Here is a 15,697-nt window from a genome sequence, read left to right on the forward strand (position 1 = left end):
AGTTTGTTCACAAACAGGAACTTAAATTATCTACGCTTGTTTCCAAAAGTAAAAGGCGCCACCTTCTTGACTTTCTCACTCTGAATTATGGGCCTTTCGGGCAGCGATAAGCTTTCTTCTTCCTCGCGTTATCCCGCCATTTTGCCACCGTCATGCTGGGAGCCTGGGGTCCGCTTGACCGCGATAAAGCTATCACTGACTAATTTCTCGCGCAGTAAAAATACTGAAGATACCGTGTGGATAAAGAGATGCATTAATTCAAGCTCATTCAAGTCTGGCCGCTTCCCGATATTTTCCAATAGAAAACAGTCGCTCGCAAAGATATATTATGCATACCGCTACATGCTAATAGCCTCTCCGCCTGCTGTGGCGGATCGCGGTGTTAATGTATGATTTGCATAACAGACATGGAAGAAGCTTCATCTTACCTACCTAATCTGTCCTAGGAACTTCCTAAAACCTTATTGTAGTGTGCAATATTCTAAGAACAAATTAAATTACTAAAAAAAACTATGGAAATTGCATATACTTGGGAATTTCGACCCATGCCAACGTGGCCGAGCGGTGTTTCAGATTTCAGATCATTTATTCGTAAATATAACATATTTATAAGCAGGCATCGGAGTTTTTGTCGCATGGTAAGGGGCTATTCATAAATTACGTCATTTCAAATTAGGGGGGGGGTCTGGACATCGGATGACGGTAGCATGAAGTAGGAGGAAATGGCGTCATTTGAAGCATGATTTTTGGATGATTATAGGGGGGGGGGGGGGTCAAAAATCGTCAAAAATCGATGACGTAATTTATGGACAGCCCCTAAGACTAATAGCAAGCTATGGAGTCGACATTTGCCTCTGAAAAATCTGCTATAGTGTGCTTGAGTTATGAAGTACAACTCACCCAATTGAAACATACATTTATTTTAAAACATATCAACAGTATTCTTCATCAAACGAAATCCACTGTAACGTCAATATACACGACCGACCGCTCTAAAGGCATTTTAAGATAAATTAAATAAATGAGTATGAGTATGAATAAGAGTTTACATTTATGGCAAATGTCGACTCCATAGCTTGCTATTAGTCTTACCATGCGACAAAAACTCCGATGCCTGTTTATAAGTCACAAAGTCATCTATCGCGTCTAGGCATCTATCGCGTAAACAGAGGACGCTGGTTCTGGCTGGAAGCCTTGGTAATTTTTTTCTTTCATAAATATATGAGATTTATTTTAGTTTAAAAGTGTACAAACAAAAAAAAAAGTGTGTGTGTGTGGTGTCATAGTTTTGAATAGTGACTTACCTAAAGGCTGCGGCGCGAAGAGCGTTTTCACCCATTTGCGTCTCAGGTTCTCAAGGGCTCCTCGCTCGTGTAGCGGAAACATGCCCTGCACTACGCCTCGGGATACGCACGCCGGCACTGCAACAAACACAGCTTTTGAAATAAAGAAATAAATGGAAAAATAAGATTTTTGACAACAATTTCATTTTCTGACTGCACTTCTCTATCAACAGGCAACTAATACTCATCGAGACACTTCTAACTACCCCAAACACAATTAGGTTACGTTGTTTTATCACAGAGTTCCTATGACCACTTCCTGTATCCATGCTTAGATCACCCCGACTTACTTATTCACGCAAATTTTCAGCTACATCGGAAATAAAAGCTTTTAATTAACCGTCGGAAGTGACATTCGAACACCGCGCCATCAATCTACCAACAACGGTACAGTCGGTACACTTTTTTCTGAAAATCCCCTAGTACTAGTACTCTTTATATATGAGTTTGAGAAAGAAAATGTCCCGCTCTACAAAAGTTATTCATTAGAACATCGACATTATTCAAGTAGGCTTATAATACCGCGTGTAATAAGTACCCTGAAAACCGTCAAAAAACTACGCAGGTAACTTTTGAAGAACATAGAGTGCCTCTTCAGCTAAACTACCAATATTGTTTAATGAACATTTTAGAAACAATACAATTCGTATCTTATAACTTAAGACACAAAGCTGAAATTACTTATGAATTTCCTTGGTCGTTCGAACCTTTTAAAGCTTAGCGACGAAGTTTCAACTCATCTCGTCAACGTAGCAAATTTTAACACTTGAAGCATTAACTTCTAAAACAAATTTCAGGCACGGTTGTAGTATGTTTACTTTAGTTTGGAAACAGCCAGTTCGAAATTAAATGGATTTCTGAGATATTCTTTCGCAAATATAAAAAAATATATAATATAATGAAGTGTAAACAGTAAATTACTACTTCACAGCCCTGATGACAAGTATTAGATTCTTATCACATAACCATGCGTGACTATTACGCCAAGTCAAACAAAAAAGCTCCCATATAGAAATATCGATCACCGGCCTAAGAAAACAAAAGCTTAGTTTGCTTAACTAATGACTTACAAAAGGGTGTTTGACCAGTGAGATTTAACCTTTGACATGTAACCTTTTGAAATGAAAGATGTTTTCCACGCAATCAAAGAACGTGGACATAATGTTAATGACCAATTTTCCTAAATTCGTTTGGTTAGGAAAGAGTCGTGACCTGTCATTCGACATTCGAACTTTTGACCTAATTGGAAACATCGCAGTAATTTTGAAAAGCAAAACGGAACACTAGAAATGGGTCATTAGATTTGAAATTACGTTGGAACCAGCGACGGAATATATACCTATATACGAAGCCCTTGGTAGTTTTTTGGCTTTAAACAATGTAAACCAGAAAAATCATAACGCAGTGTAGGGTATAAATGAGAATGTTAGGAAATGCTAATTTATAACTTCTAGATTGGCACTCTGCCAAAGTGTTTCCTATTTCAGTGTTCTATTTCAAGTGGGTGTAATGACTGCCCTATAAAGTAGAAGCCGGCCGTGACCTTTTTAAAAACAGGCAGCAAGCAAAGAGTACCTTATCGTAGCTGAACTTTGCAAAGGTTTTACCGACTTTGAATACAAGTACGCAAATGATTTAAATAACTTAAACCCTAACGCCTAACGATTTCGCCGCGAAGTAGGTAAAGTAAAACATTGATCACTTTAGGTACTTCGCGGCGAAATCGTTACGCACCCGCGGCAAACTCGCTATCCACTCGCCTCTCTTTCAACTCTCCCGCAAATCGCCAGTGTGATAGGCTCTTAGGAAATCCATTGGCAACATACGCCTGTTGAACAAAACTCAACCTTAACGCTTTACAAACAAGGTCCACTTACCAATACTCTGTCCAGGGCGCAGCGTCAACGCGGGTTCCAGTGCGTGTTCATCGCCCGGCTCTGCGCGCGCTGATTCCAAAACGTGCTTCACTAGAGCCCCTCGCTCTTGTGAGTTGAGGAGTTCCGCCGCTGACGATCCCTGATCGACAAACAAAAAAACTTTCAGAATAGCAGTTCTTTTGTATGAAAAGTTTCCATTGTATGAAACCCAAGAGGCAAAAAAAGAGGGGTGTTATATGTTTGACGCAATTACTCACACTCCGCAAAAATTTCGCAGATTTAGTACCTACACTAGTCTACCTACCTAATTCTATGCATTACCTTTTGAAAACAATGCATGTCCCGGACAGTAAACTCCTTGTAGCCACCTCCGAATTCTGGCTTCAGCAGCTTCGGTAGGTGCACCTCTTCCGCCGTTTGTAACAGCCTGCCAAACAAATTCATATTAGACAAAGTTAAGACCTTCATTAGGTATTTAGAAAGCAGCCTCGACAGAACTCGACGCTTAGCGTGACGAGCTAAAGACTAGGCCACTTGCGGCTATCATATAATTACGTCGGAGGGGTTCTGAGCTGCAGTGAGTGTGGCCGCACATTACAGCTACAAATAATGGCTTCGTCGTCAGTCACCTGTAGAAGTAGTCGCAGTGGCCGAAATGTCGGCGGCGTGGAGACGATATATGATACAGAAATCACACTGTATATTGATCGATCAATTTTGAATTAGAAAAGGCTATGTATTCGTAACTTTGCGATATAATGACATAGGACTGGGCATAATCGCCGTTGAATCGCTATCAAGTCAGAGCAATTTGGTATGTTTACAAAATACTGGGGAACTATATCTCACACTCTTCGGCTTTCCACTCCATTGAGGAGATGGCTGGTCAGGGTAGAATGCTTGGTATATGTATAATTGTATATCAATTAATAGTTAATGAAAAACAAAAGCTCAACAGGAAGACTCATCCGCTAAATTACAACTCGGCTAGGGATACCTCTAAGCCTGGGGTCTCCCCGACAAGCCAGCTAAGTACGGCTGCGAACAGATGTAGAAGTCGCAGGAGAGGTCTACAGTTTATGCAGCCAGAGCATGCTATCCTCATCCTTATCACTCGCACGGTAACAGCTGGGGAGAGAGCGAGACTCACACGTCATCGTCCGCGGTGATGTAGAAGGCCGAGCAGCCTGAAGATGCGTGCTGGCGAACACACACACGCAGGCGAGGTCTGCTGCCGCGTAGTTTCTGCAGCAGCCATAGAAGCATGCTGTCTGGTAGACCTGAGAGACAAGGTACAAGGTTATTAACTTAGTAGTCATTACGATCATATAGATTTTAAGACACCAGCATAATGACGTCTAATGCTGGACATAGGACACCCCCAAACTTCTCAACAACGACTGATATTTAATATCCTCATCCAACGGTTCCCTGCTATCTTGAATAGATAGTCGGTTCACTGTTGTGTTACATAGTAAATACCAAGAAGTATACTTTTACAGTTAAGTTGTACACCCATATTCATATATAATGGGTCTATGCAATTTTACGCTCGCTTTCAAAGTATGAAACTTTGAAGTGCGTTTTTTTATAAAAAAAAAATTTGCCCATAATTATTTCATGTACTCCAACATATAATCAAACCAGTAATTAACTAGCAATTTGTTTGAACAAAACTCTCTACAGAAGTGAGAGGGTTTGGTCACTTTTCACTACTCTGGAGGACGATATCTCTCAATAGGTTGAGTTTGGGCAGCTAAAAAAAAATACGCGTCTGTTATTTTAAACTACTCTATAACAAATACAAAAATAAATAAAATCGGAGCCGAACAGTTAGGTATCTTTCCTTGTTAGATGGGTACCTACATACACATGATAATCATACCATCATCAATCATTCAATGGATTATACCTCCATTGATATCGATCCAATGATTACATATCACACACACAATAGATGTCATAGCTTATTCAGCAAGGCCCTGAAAGCGTTTCGCTTCAATCTGAACCCTCGTCAAAAAAGTTTAATTAATTATTATTGTAAGGGTCGTGTCGTTAAGTGACTTGTCCAGTAAAGGACCCATTAACCTAGAAGCCATGTCACGACATCATAACTTTTTATGACCATAGGGACCGGATAGTAAGTACCGCACTAGCTTATTATAAAAGCTACACAAGACGTAGGTATTCTTTAAGGGATCTTGTCCTAGTAGTTGACAGAGTCATTCTGCCGGATTCGAACTTTAAGATACGTCAATTAATAGATCTGAAAACGATATGGATTAGATGTGTCAGTGTCAAAAGTGACGTATTTGTTTGAAGAAACGTCACATTTGACACTGACATATCTAATCCATATCGTTTCTAGATCTATTAATTGACCTATCTTAAAGTTAGAATCGGGCCGTTTGTCTTTGAAATTGACTTGAATAAATAGAAGGGAAAATTACCTATACAATATAAACAAACCTATAAAATATTCCTTTTGATACAAGATGAAGATAAATCTGTTATGATTCTGTCTGATAAATTACTAAAACTAAAACAATACTGGTAATACCTACTTCGTTACCTGTTCAAACAAATAAGATAAATTGACTTCTATACTATCGTAACGATATTTCAGATTTTATCGCCGTGCTTACTCCGAAATATCAACCCTGATACTATCACGACTAATGTTAGAGTCTTGGCACTAAAGTTATGGCATCGGATAGGAACATTAACTACGATAACGAAAATTGAACTAAGCAAATACCAAACAAACACGCTATCGATATTCAAAGTTGTGACTGCTCTAGACGGGGAGCTAGTTCGGAAAATGGTCAACAATTTCAAGAGCAACGAAAGTATAACAGGAAAACTCGAGCGACAATTTTGCGCCCCACGTTGGGCGCCAAATTGTCACGCGAGTTTACCTCCCCTTGCTTGGGGGACCCGTACAAAAAATTATCGTGATAGTGATAACAGTTAGTTCGCTATCGCTATATAATCCTTGTTACTGGATCCAGGCGTCTGTAAGCCCTTCATTGGTGAAGGTTAGAGATTACAGGCCACTTAAAGGATGCAAGTTGAGTTCTGGGTTTGGAGTAGTATTTATTACCTGCCCTTTTTCTACGACGGCATTTGTACATACTTGGGCATTCCTTTTTTCCAACTGATTTTTTTTTTAACCCTGTCTTGACCTCCATCTATAAACAGCTGCTAGACGCTTGGATGTAATAAGGATAATACATCTTTACGCTACTCATTTTCCAGGGCTAGCTCTTAGTCCACTCAGAGCTTCAGGAATTAACATGCACAGCGTTATTTTAAATTGCGATTGTGGTTCAAGTCGTATGAACTAATGTTGTGGGACGTCGCCTGGGGAAATCTTAGAGGGCTGGGAAATAGTTGACTTGAAAATTACTTCATGTTGCATAACATTGTTGTGCACATGAAGTAATTCTCAAAGTTGGACTACCTAATTTGTAAGTCAAACGTTTTACATCAAATTTGGACTTGCAGGCGAAGATAACCACTCATGTACAGTACAGAGGGCTATACCTTAGGGCCCGAAATCTCCTGGAATTTGTCGATGCACCTATTTGAGATTGACTAGCTAACTAACTAACTATTTTGGCTCAGCGATCCAAAGAGAATCTTGGCCTCCGAAACGAGAGCGTGCCACCTATCCCGATCCTGCGCAACTTCCTGCCAGTTACTGACGCGAAGTTGAAGCAGATCCGCCGTCACACTGTCTTCCCAGCGATACCTGGTCCGACCCACCGGATGGCTACCAGACGATCGTCCCAAGAACGCCCTCTTGACAGCCCGATCCTCTCCCATTCTGAGTAGGTGACCGAACCAGCGAAGTCTGTGGGCTTTCGTTTCGCCGACGATATTGGCTTCGGCCACTAACTCCTCGATCTCGGCATTGACTAGCTAAAGCTGACTAATTTCCGTTTTATATGTACAAATTTTATTAACGATTATCTCGTAAACGTTACGTGCATTCCATTCAAAATAGTAGCACCATATTATTATTGACAATCAAACTTGTATAACACGTTATTGCGTCAAAACTAAAATACAGCATTCCATGATTGCATCTAGTCTCGATACGTGTGTAGACTGCAGATGTTATGATACATTATAGCCAACTGAATGTTTCGAGCTACCGAGCGTGCAGCGCCTTGGGAATAGACTGAGTTTTAAGTTAGGCGGATTGAAAGCAATATCGTTCCTTGTGCAATCATGGAATAAGTTTCTGACAACATTTTATTACCGCTACGGCCTGTATTTTACAGTGAACAGCCACCCATAGAAATCATTTTAAAGAACTTAATTCGGATGAGGTTGTGTTGATTTAATACAAAGTTCTACGGCTATTATGGCGTTTTCTTCATCACCCCAGCCAGATGGCATCACAAGGCGGATTGTTCTTAGAACTTGATTCCAACTGGCTTACCAACTTTAAGATGCCTATCCTATACTGATACTGTCCTGTCCTGTCACTTAAATAACACATACTTGCACACTGTTATTATAAGAATGGCAGCCTCAGAGGAATTTTCCCTCAGACTAAGCATAAAGCATTTTCTACCTCTGCCTCAGTCAGACCTACATTCGCACTACTGGTTACATTTTCCAGCGTCGGATTTCCGTCAAAGCGTCTAGACTCTAGGTGTGCAGCAGATAGTGAGACGGTTTTACCGTGCACATTTCAAGTGGAATAATAAGATGAATAAGTAATGGCGTTATTCATAAACGCGTTACAAGCCTGAATTAGCTATGAATCTTTGTCTTAATCCGTCATTTTGAGTTACGTATTTGTAAGAAAGGGATAAAACATAATTTAACTAAATCAGGCCCGTAAAGTTTTATGAATAAGGGGGTATGTAAGTATTTATGTGTTTTTACTGGACATGGGGCATTCCATGGGGTCGTACCATCGCCCACACTGTTAACTGTACATCGGGGGACATTTAAGGCTTAAACCTTATTACCAAAGGCTTAATGTTTAAGCCTTTGGTAATAAGGTTCATCGATGTACAGTTAGGAGTGTTGCTGTTTGTACATTAATTAACACATTCCCTGTCGACGTTTTCGTAGCGCTACGCGCGTAGCCGATCCCAGCATTTTCCCGCTTTGTTGAGGAAAGCGACTACGAACAGAGAACCCGCCGAGCACCGGGTTCCCGGCACTCAATGTGTTAAATCACACAAAATTTCAAATTTTTAATCCTCGGCTGGTACTGGTAGTTCTACAGTCATTATGTATCTACTCCATTGATATAGAATAAGAACTGGATACCCAATCAGCCGCAAAAAATGGCCCCGCAAAAGTAACGTTAAAACAGATCACGCGTTACTTTTTCGTTTAGTCTTGTATGGACCGCTCAAATGTGAAGTTGTCAACAATGTCGTTAAAATATGCAAAAATAACAATGATAAAACAAGGAAAAAGCATGGAATGTATTTCTTTCGGTTAGTGCTTTGGATAGCATTACATAATTTATGTAATCTGGTGGTAATTTCATGGTTTTGAATAAATTATTTTGTTAGTACCAAAGAAGGGATGTGAAGGAACAAAAATCTAATGAGTCGATGTGAGGTTAATACTTTTTTTATTTTTATATGGAATTCGTAACATATAATATTATGTTTAAATTCAAGATTTCCAAGAAAACCTATGCGACGTGCAGAGTGGACTGCTATTATAGCAAGAGATAGGGGTGATGCAGTTTTAAACAAAGGCAAAACGCTACTTGTGTGTTCAGCCCATTTCCTTGTTTCCGACATATACACGACCAATAAGGTTATCGACTAACTGTAAATGCTAAACCTGTCTGAACACAGTGACAACCACAGGATTTTTTGATAAAGACCATAACCAATCAGTACCAGTAGCGACCTAAATGTCCCCGTGCACTATATTGCAAAGAACTAAAGCGCGAAGAGTATTATGTAGATCTAAAATACACAGTTATTTAATAAGTTGAATTTATTTCAAGGAAAATAGTATTTAAAGACGAATGCTTACTTATTAAAAATAAATTTGTTTTATAATAACTTACAAGGGTTGTTACCATGAAATAATTTTATTTGAACTCCCGATCAAATTAAATTTGTTTCATTTATTACTTTGATTTTTCTGTACAGTAATACCTATTAAAATGTACCAAAGGGACTCTATTCGTTCATTATTCTCGTTTGACGTTGTTTGACGTAAATACAATGGTGACGTTACGTTTAGTGCCATCGGACTTAAAAGTTTTAACAGTGTTGGTACTAATGTTTACAAATTTGACACTTAATGCTTACGACAGTAAGTTCTTTTCCGTACAAAATATTTATCTTGACTCAAAATTTACGTAAGCGTTTTTATCATCAATGCAAATTTTCCGCTAATGTCATTCTGACCCACATTTTGTTGACGTTTTTGTTCCGCTCTGTGTGTCTATTTCTAATATTAAGTCAGTGATCTACTCCAATAAAAATGTATCTTTTAAGTCTATAAATCTTTTCAGTTCATTTTTCCGCCCGCGACAACCCCGCCATACGTAAAACTCCGGCCCGTCAGACGTTTTATGTGTTTTATTAAAGCCATTATTTAAGTTAAGCCTGGATTTATCATGCCACTCTAGTGCAGAGGGCCTACCGCGAACAACGTGTTGGCTCCCTGTCACACATACGTACGAATTTACAAGTGGGACAGAGAGGCGACACGTCGACGTGGTTCGCGGTAGGCCCTCAGGACACGGGTCGTCTCAATGTATTCACGTTCTCGTTTAACTCCATTTGCTGCTTGCCCTAATGTCTCGACCCAGATAGCACAAACCACTAAAGGGAAGAAATGAATAAGAAAATGTACATCTTATACCTTTAAACAAGCAATTCTTGTATATTTATTTATTTATATGTATATATATTTCGGGGATCTCGGAAACTGCTCTAACGATTTCGATGATATTTGCTATATGGGGGTTTTCGGGGGTGAAAAATCGATCTAGCTAGGTCTTATCTCTGGGAAAACGCGCATTTTTGAGTTTTTATATTATGTTTTCCGAGCAAAGCTCAGTCTCCCAGGTATTAAACTTTTGATGTCCATATTAGAGATAGAGAACTTTATTTGCATCCTACACTTTTACATTAGGTACATGGCAATAGTAATTACCTAAATGTTAGGCACATGGAATATTATTAGTTATTATTTACGACACAAGTGCGTAAATTAGGAAATTCGCAACGACTGGCAAATTTTAAAACACGAGCGAAGGGTACCTTTCGATTCGCACGTGTATTGGAAAACAATTATACACTACATCTGTACCGTAGTATTTTAGCGTATTGCCCGATATGCCGGTTTTTATCTGATGAAAAGTCCCCCCTGGCCCCTACCCCCCCCCCCCCCCCCCCCCCCAGCCCCCTACCTAGCCCGCTTTTTGTAATGTATCGCATAACACAAATGTATAGGAGTAATGCCCTTCTGGCAAAGCGTGGACTGAAACCCAACTGAATTATGTACTAAAAATTAACTGAGCGTTGTTAGATCTTATGTCGTTGGAATAAGGCATATAAAGAGTGAGTTGATTGTGTCAACGATGATATCCGTGAATTATATGGAACGTCTCCATAACTGCCTCTGTGAGTACATTGACATTTAGATTACCATTTGATGCTACTAGATGATAAATGATAAAGAAATCTGGATTGAACGTTACATAAAGTGCTTTCTTTATGATGATTGAGTATTTTATAAAGGGTGTTTTCGACGTTTGGTACGAAAACGTTTTTGTAAACCGATTCTCGAAAACATCTTTATCGATTCAGACTTACGAAAGAGATTTTTTTTTTATAGAAAGTAACGAACGGCTGGCTGATATTATAATATTAGGGCAGGTAATTCTAATAAATGAAATACCGTCAACCGGCGTGAATAGGGATGCCTGGGGTGAATAGGGACGAAACTGTGATTTACCTGACAATTTCTTAAGAAATACCAAGTTATTGAAAAATAGTCAGGTAGATCACAGTTTAGGTTTTGTCCCTATTCACCCCAGCCATCCCTATTCGCCCCGGTTGATAGTAAACATACTAAACATTAGGCTTAACCCTCTTAACTTCCAATTTCAACTGTCTAGCTATCAGGGTTCATGAGATACAGCCTGGTGACAGACAGACGTACAGTGGAGTCTTAGTAATAGGGTCCCGTTTTTATCCTTTGGGTACGGAACCCTAAAACTTCCACAGATTTCCCTGATTATTCATTTACGCTAAATAGACACAAACAGTGGTTAAGTAAGAGGACATAAGTTTTTATTAGGTCTTAGCACAGAATTTATTGCACAACCCAATTGAACATGCCGCCTACACACTTATGCTTGGTTCCGTGCCAAGAAAAGTTCACCCATAAGGATATAAATTCCATGTTACCTAAGAATGTTAGGTATTTGAAATTGTAGATACTACATTCTAATGGTTGTATTAATATTTTCACTTCTCATGCTCAAAAAGTGCACCTTTATGTCGTGCGTAGACGACATAAAATCGCATTTTATGTTCTAGAGCATAAAGTAAAATCATCTATTACGACCCTTATTTACTTAGCAATAAAGTCCAAATTCTGCCATACAAACTGCCAGCCCTGCCGGCGCGCCCCCGACCGGCGCTCTCCCGATCGGCGTGCCCCGCGCCTCCGACCGGCCCAAGAACAATTTTCTTTAGTCTTGAATAAATACGTTAAAATAACCTAAAATATTTGATTTTTTGTATTTTTTCCTCGCAATCGAAGTGAAAAGCAGAGTGTACAACAAGGGCATAAATGTCCATTTTTACCCTCGTCTACTATTTTGGTCAAAAAATTGCCTCGGGTAAAAATGGGTCACTTTATGCCCTTGTTGTACAATCTACTATTTATGCATTGACGAATATCTCTAATGGCTCCTCTACATGAATGGCCAACGCCGGCCAATCCAAGGGACGCAGCCATGCGGTAGACTGAGATAGCAATATCACTTGCTCCCTCTAATGCATAAATGCGTCCCTTGCATTGGCCGGCGTTGGCCATTCGTGTAGAGGAGCCATAAGGACGGGCCTTACGGACACTAAAAATGGTACTAGTTCAGCGGTGTCACTCACGAATTCGAGCCAATCGTGCAGTCTAACGCAACTAGTTGCGACCAATCGCGCGCGTGATGCGAATTCATCAACTAATCGCTTTGTAGCGGTGTCACGCCGCTGTACTGGTCCCATTCATTCCCCATTCTTATTGCCCGTAAGGCCAGTCCTAATGATTTTATGATTTTTAATTTTACCCATATTAACATATGCCAGCCATAAAGCCCAAAATAATAAATAATACAAGAGTTAAGGAAATCACATGTTTTAAAACAAGTATTGTATTACTGGATGGACAAAATGTTGGCAACTGTACTCTTTGGCAAACTTTAAAAGCATTATGCCGAAAAGGCAAACTTTTCAGTCAGGTTTAAGAGATCGTACAAGTTTAATGTTTAAAGAAAAGGCAATTACATTGTCAAATGGATCAACTTCCAGTTCAACCTAAGGGCCACACCACATCTAGCGTCTTTCGAGCGTCGGCGTCTCGTCGGCGTCTACAACTCTATGGCCCTGCTCGACGCAACGTCGACGCAACTGCGCAGCGACGTCATTTTCCATAGCGCTGACCGACGCCGACGCCCGAAAGACGCCAGATGTGGGGTGGCCCTAAAGGCTAAAGTTCAATCCAAGGTTACTCTATCAACAATACCCAAGTCAATTATATCCATTACTTATGTCCCTTTATACTATTGTTCGTGTTCAATAAAGGTAAGTAACTAACTGCCAGTCAACTGTACAAATTGGTAAACTATACTAATAGGTTTAATTGTGTATCTGTATACAAGATAGGTATCTAAGGGCACTCTGCCGAATCTCGCATAACTGTCGTCGTAAAAGAGTCTTTGGACAACTCATTCAATTGTTTAGTTTAGAGTCTGTGCGGAAAGAGGAGTCGTAGAATGTATGGGTACCCATACGGTACGACTCTTCTCTTTCCGCACAGACTACCGCATTTTTGCCACCAAATTCCAAATTCTAACTGCTAAGTTTTGGTGTGAATGCTGCTTTAGAAGTACGTATTTAGGACTGGTACAGTCACCTGCAATAATATTTTACTCTTCAAAGGCCGTAAAAATATGTGCCATGCTCTTATGGCTCTACAAATAAGATCGTATCAGATATGTTTGCGGCCTTCGTTGTATAACATATTATTGCAGGTGACTGTACCAGTGAAAAAATAATGTACATTTTAATTATGTATAATTGTATTGGAGCATTCACTGAGAATTGATAAAACTAAAAAATAGGAACAGGACAAATAAAATATTCACAGTTGACAGGAAAAAGTGTACAAACAACATGATTGGCTTTTGAATAATGTATTCTTAAATTCTTATGTATCCTTTGTGTCCACATAAACAATATAATTTTACTAAAATAAAACACTAGCTAGAAAAATGTTCAAGTTGCAAGAAAAATGTTCGGGTTGCCAAAAGGAATTGGCATAAATATTGTAGTTCGATATCAAGTGGCGCCTATTTTGCGTGACAGGGGGGAGGTAGCCCAGTACTGCCAGAAATTGGCATAATATCAGGGTATGGATTTATTCCTAAATTAAGAATACTTCTAGTCCTTCTACTAGAAAACCACCATGCAACCGTTTCACCTATGATCTGAGTTAAGTGGTAGGACTATAAGGGTCTCCCCAGATATATCAATGCGCATTTGGCAAAAGCCGATAGGAAAAAGCTTTAAACTGTGCAATAAGAGCCATAGACGCGTCCGCAGGCGCCGGCCGATGCGAGACGAGCCGAATGACGACTTTTTCGCTCTTATTGCACAGACATAAAGCTTCTTTCTATCGCCTATTGCGTCGATATATCTGAGGAGACCCTAATTGATCAGGCAATAGTAGTCAATATAACATACCTTTAGGGAATATGAGTACCACATCAGTGTGCTGAGTAGGGGTAGAGTGCAGCAGCAGGCGCCGGGGATGCATCAGATGGGCCCCCAGTTGCCCCGCCATTGGGAGGCGGCGGCGGAGCTCCCTGCTAGCTGTTTACAACAAATATAGGAAGCATTGGAACTCAGATTAATTAGCTCTTCAGTTGTTTGAGTTGTTGAAATGATAAAAATGAATGTCTCATTATGCCACACTAGGGTTTAGTAAAAATATAAATACAAATTGCATCTTAAGTAGATTATTAAAACTATCTCCAATGAATTAAAAAAATGTTTTGATGGAAATAAAAACCTGAAAAGGCATGAAATTCTGAAAAAAAAATTATATGTAATACTTAATACATTTATTATGTTAAGATTTAAGATATAATAAAATAGATAACTACTAACTACTAATGTCTCTACTGTAATGTACTCTTACCAAATCTAGGGTAACTAAGTAAATGGGTACTTACCTACTTGACAAAAACATTATTGAAATAATATATTTACATTATGTGTACATTCAATAATGAGTAAAGTTATTTTAAGGAAAAAAATCATCTAACAAATGCCATAGATATATTCTATCTTATCCAATCGGCAATGAATAACTCTTTAACACAACATACCGGCAAAAGAAAGGGGTAAAAACATTCAAATAAGCCGGAATCGCTTACCACTGTCCAATTTATCTTTCGCGAATTCAGCAAACGACTTGTGTTCCTGAGGCGTAGAGTGGGAACTGCTCTCGTAATCGTCTCCCGGGCTCCCCATCCCCCCATCCTCGCCCTCCATCTCGAAAACTCACTCACAAGTCACCCAAAACAATAAAACAAAGTACGCACTAATGAGACCTTCAGTTTCTTACATCATCGATTAACATAGAAAATGCAACATCGAAAGATTTAACACGGAAAAACAAACAGCATTATAATAAAACAAAGTCGATTGTCATGCCACTGTAATGGTTCAACCACGGTTCAACACAAAAATTGTTATGTGTTCTATTTACTTGATAAATTATTTACTCGCTTTGTTTTGCGACAAAACTCCGCAACCTCGACCTCGACTGTCATGTCACATTCAAAATTGATTTTTGGCCGCCATTGTCTTTACATGTATTGCTATAACTAAAAATGTACTATATATACAAATATTAAATTCATATATTATGCATTAAAAATAAATATTTACAACACTTTTTCATGATTTTTCGAATGTGGCCGTACAGTAAATTTTATCCGTAATTTTCCAGTTTAAACAAAGTTTTGTGACTGTGACAGTTTGTATATTTTTGATATTTGCAACATTTTTCATCTATCATTCCTGAAGTTTCTAAATGTGCGTTCAAAACGATCAAAACACTACACGACAAATAGTAAATTACAAACTCAATAAAATGTCAACTGATTGTGAATGAAACATGTTAGTTTTAATTAATTACTGATAGCAACTGATAGTAAATATATCTGATATATAAAAAAAT

At 39.1% G+C, this 15,697-nt stretch overlaps 1 protein-coding gene across 1 annotated transcript in view; it reads right to left on the reverse strand.

Moving 5' to 3' along the window:
- Positions 1-15,315, reverse strand: part of LOC134802045 (anoctamin-8-like) — a 30,398-nt gene extending 15,083 nt beyond the window's left edge. The window contains exons 1-6 of the mRNA XM_063774657.1: positions 14,889-15,315; positions 14,194-14,322; positions 4,371-4,500; positions 3,542-3,647; positions 3,221-3,359; positions 1,305-1,421 (exon numbers count right to left, since the gene is read on the reverse strand). Coding sequence (XP_063630727.1) covers positions 1,305-1,421; positions 3,221-3,359; positions 3,542-3,647; positions 4,371-4,500; positions 14,194-14,322; positions 14,889-15,006 — 739 coding nt within the window. The 5' untranslated portion in view covers positions 15,007-15,315. The remainder of the gene's footprint in view (positions 1-1,304; positions 1,422-3,220; positions 3,360-3,541; positions 3,648-4,370; positions 4,501-14,193; positions 14,323-14,888) is intronic.
- Between the last annotated feature and the right edge of the window lie 382 nt (positions 15,316-15,697).

This window comes from Cydia splendana, chromosome 2 (assembly GCF_910591565.1).
Source record: "Cydia splendana chromosome 2, ilCydSple1.2, whole genome shotgun sequence".
NCBI classification, from domain to species: domain Eukaryota; kingdom Metazoa; phylum Arthropoda; class Insecta; order Lepidoptera; family Tortricidae; genus Cydia; species Cydia splendana.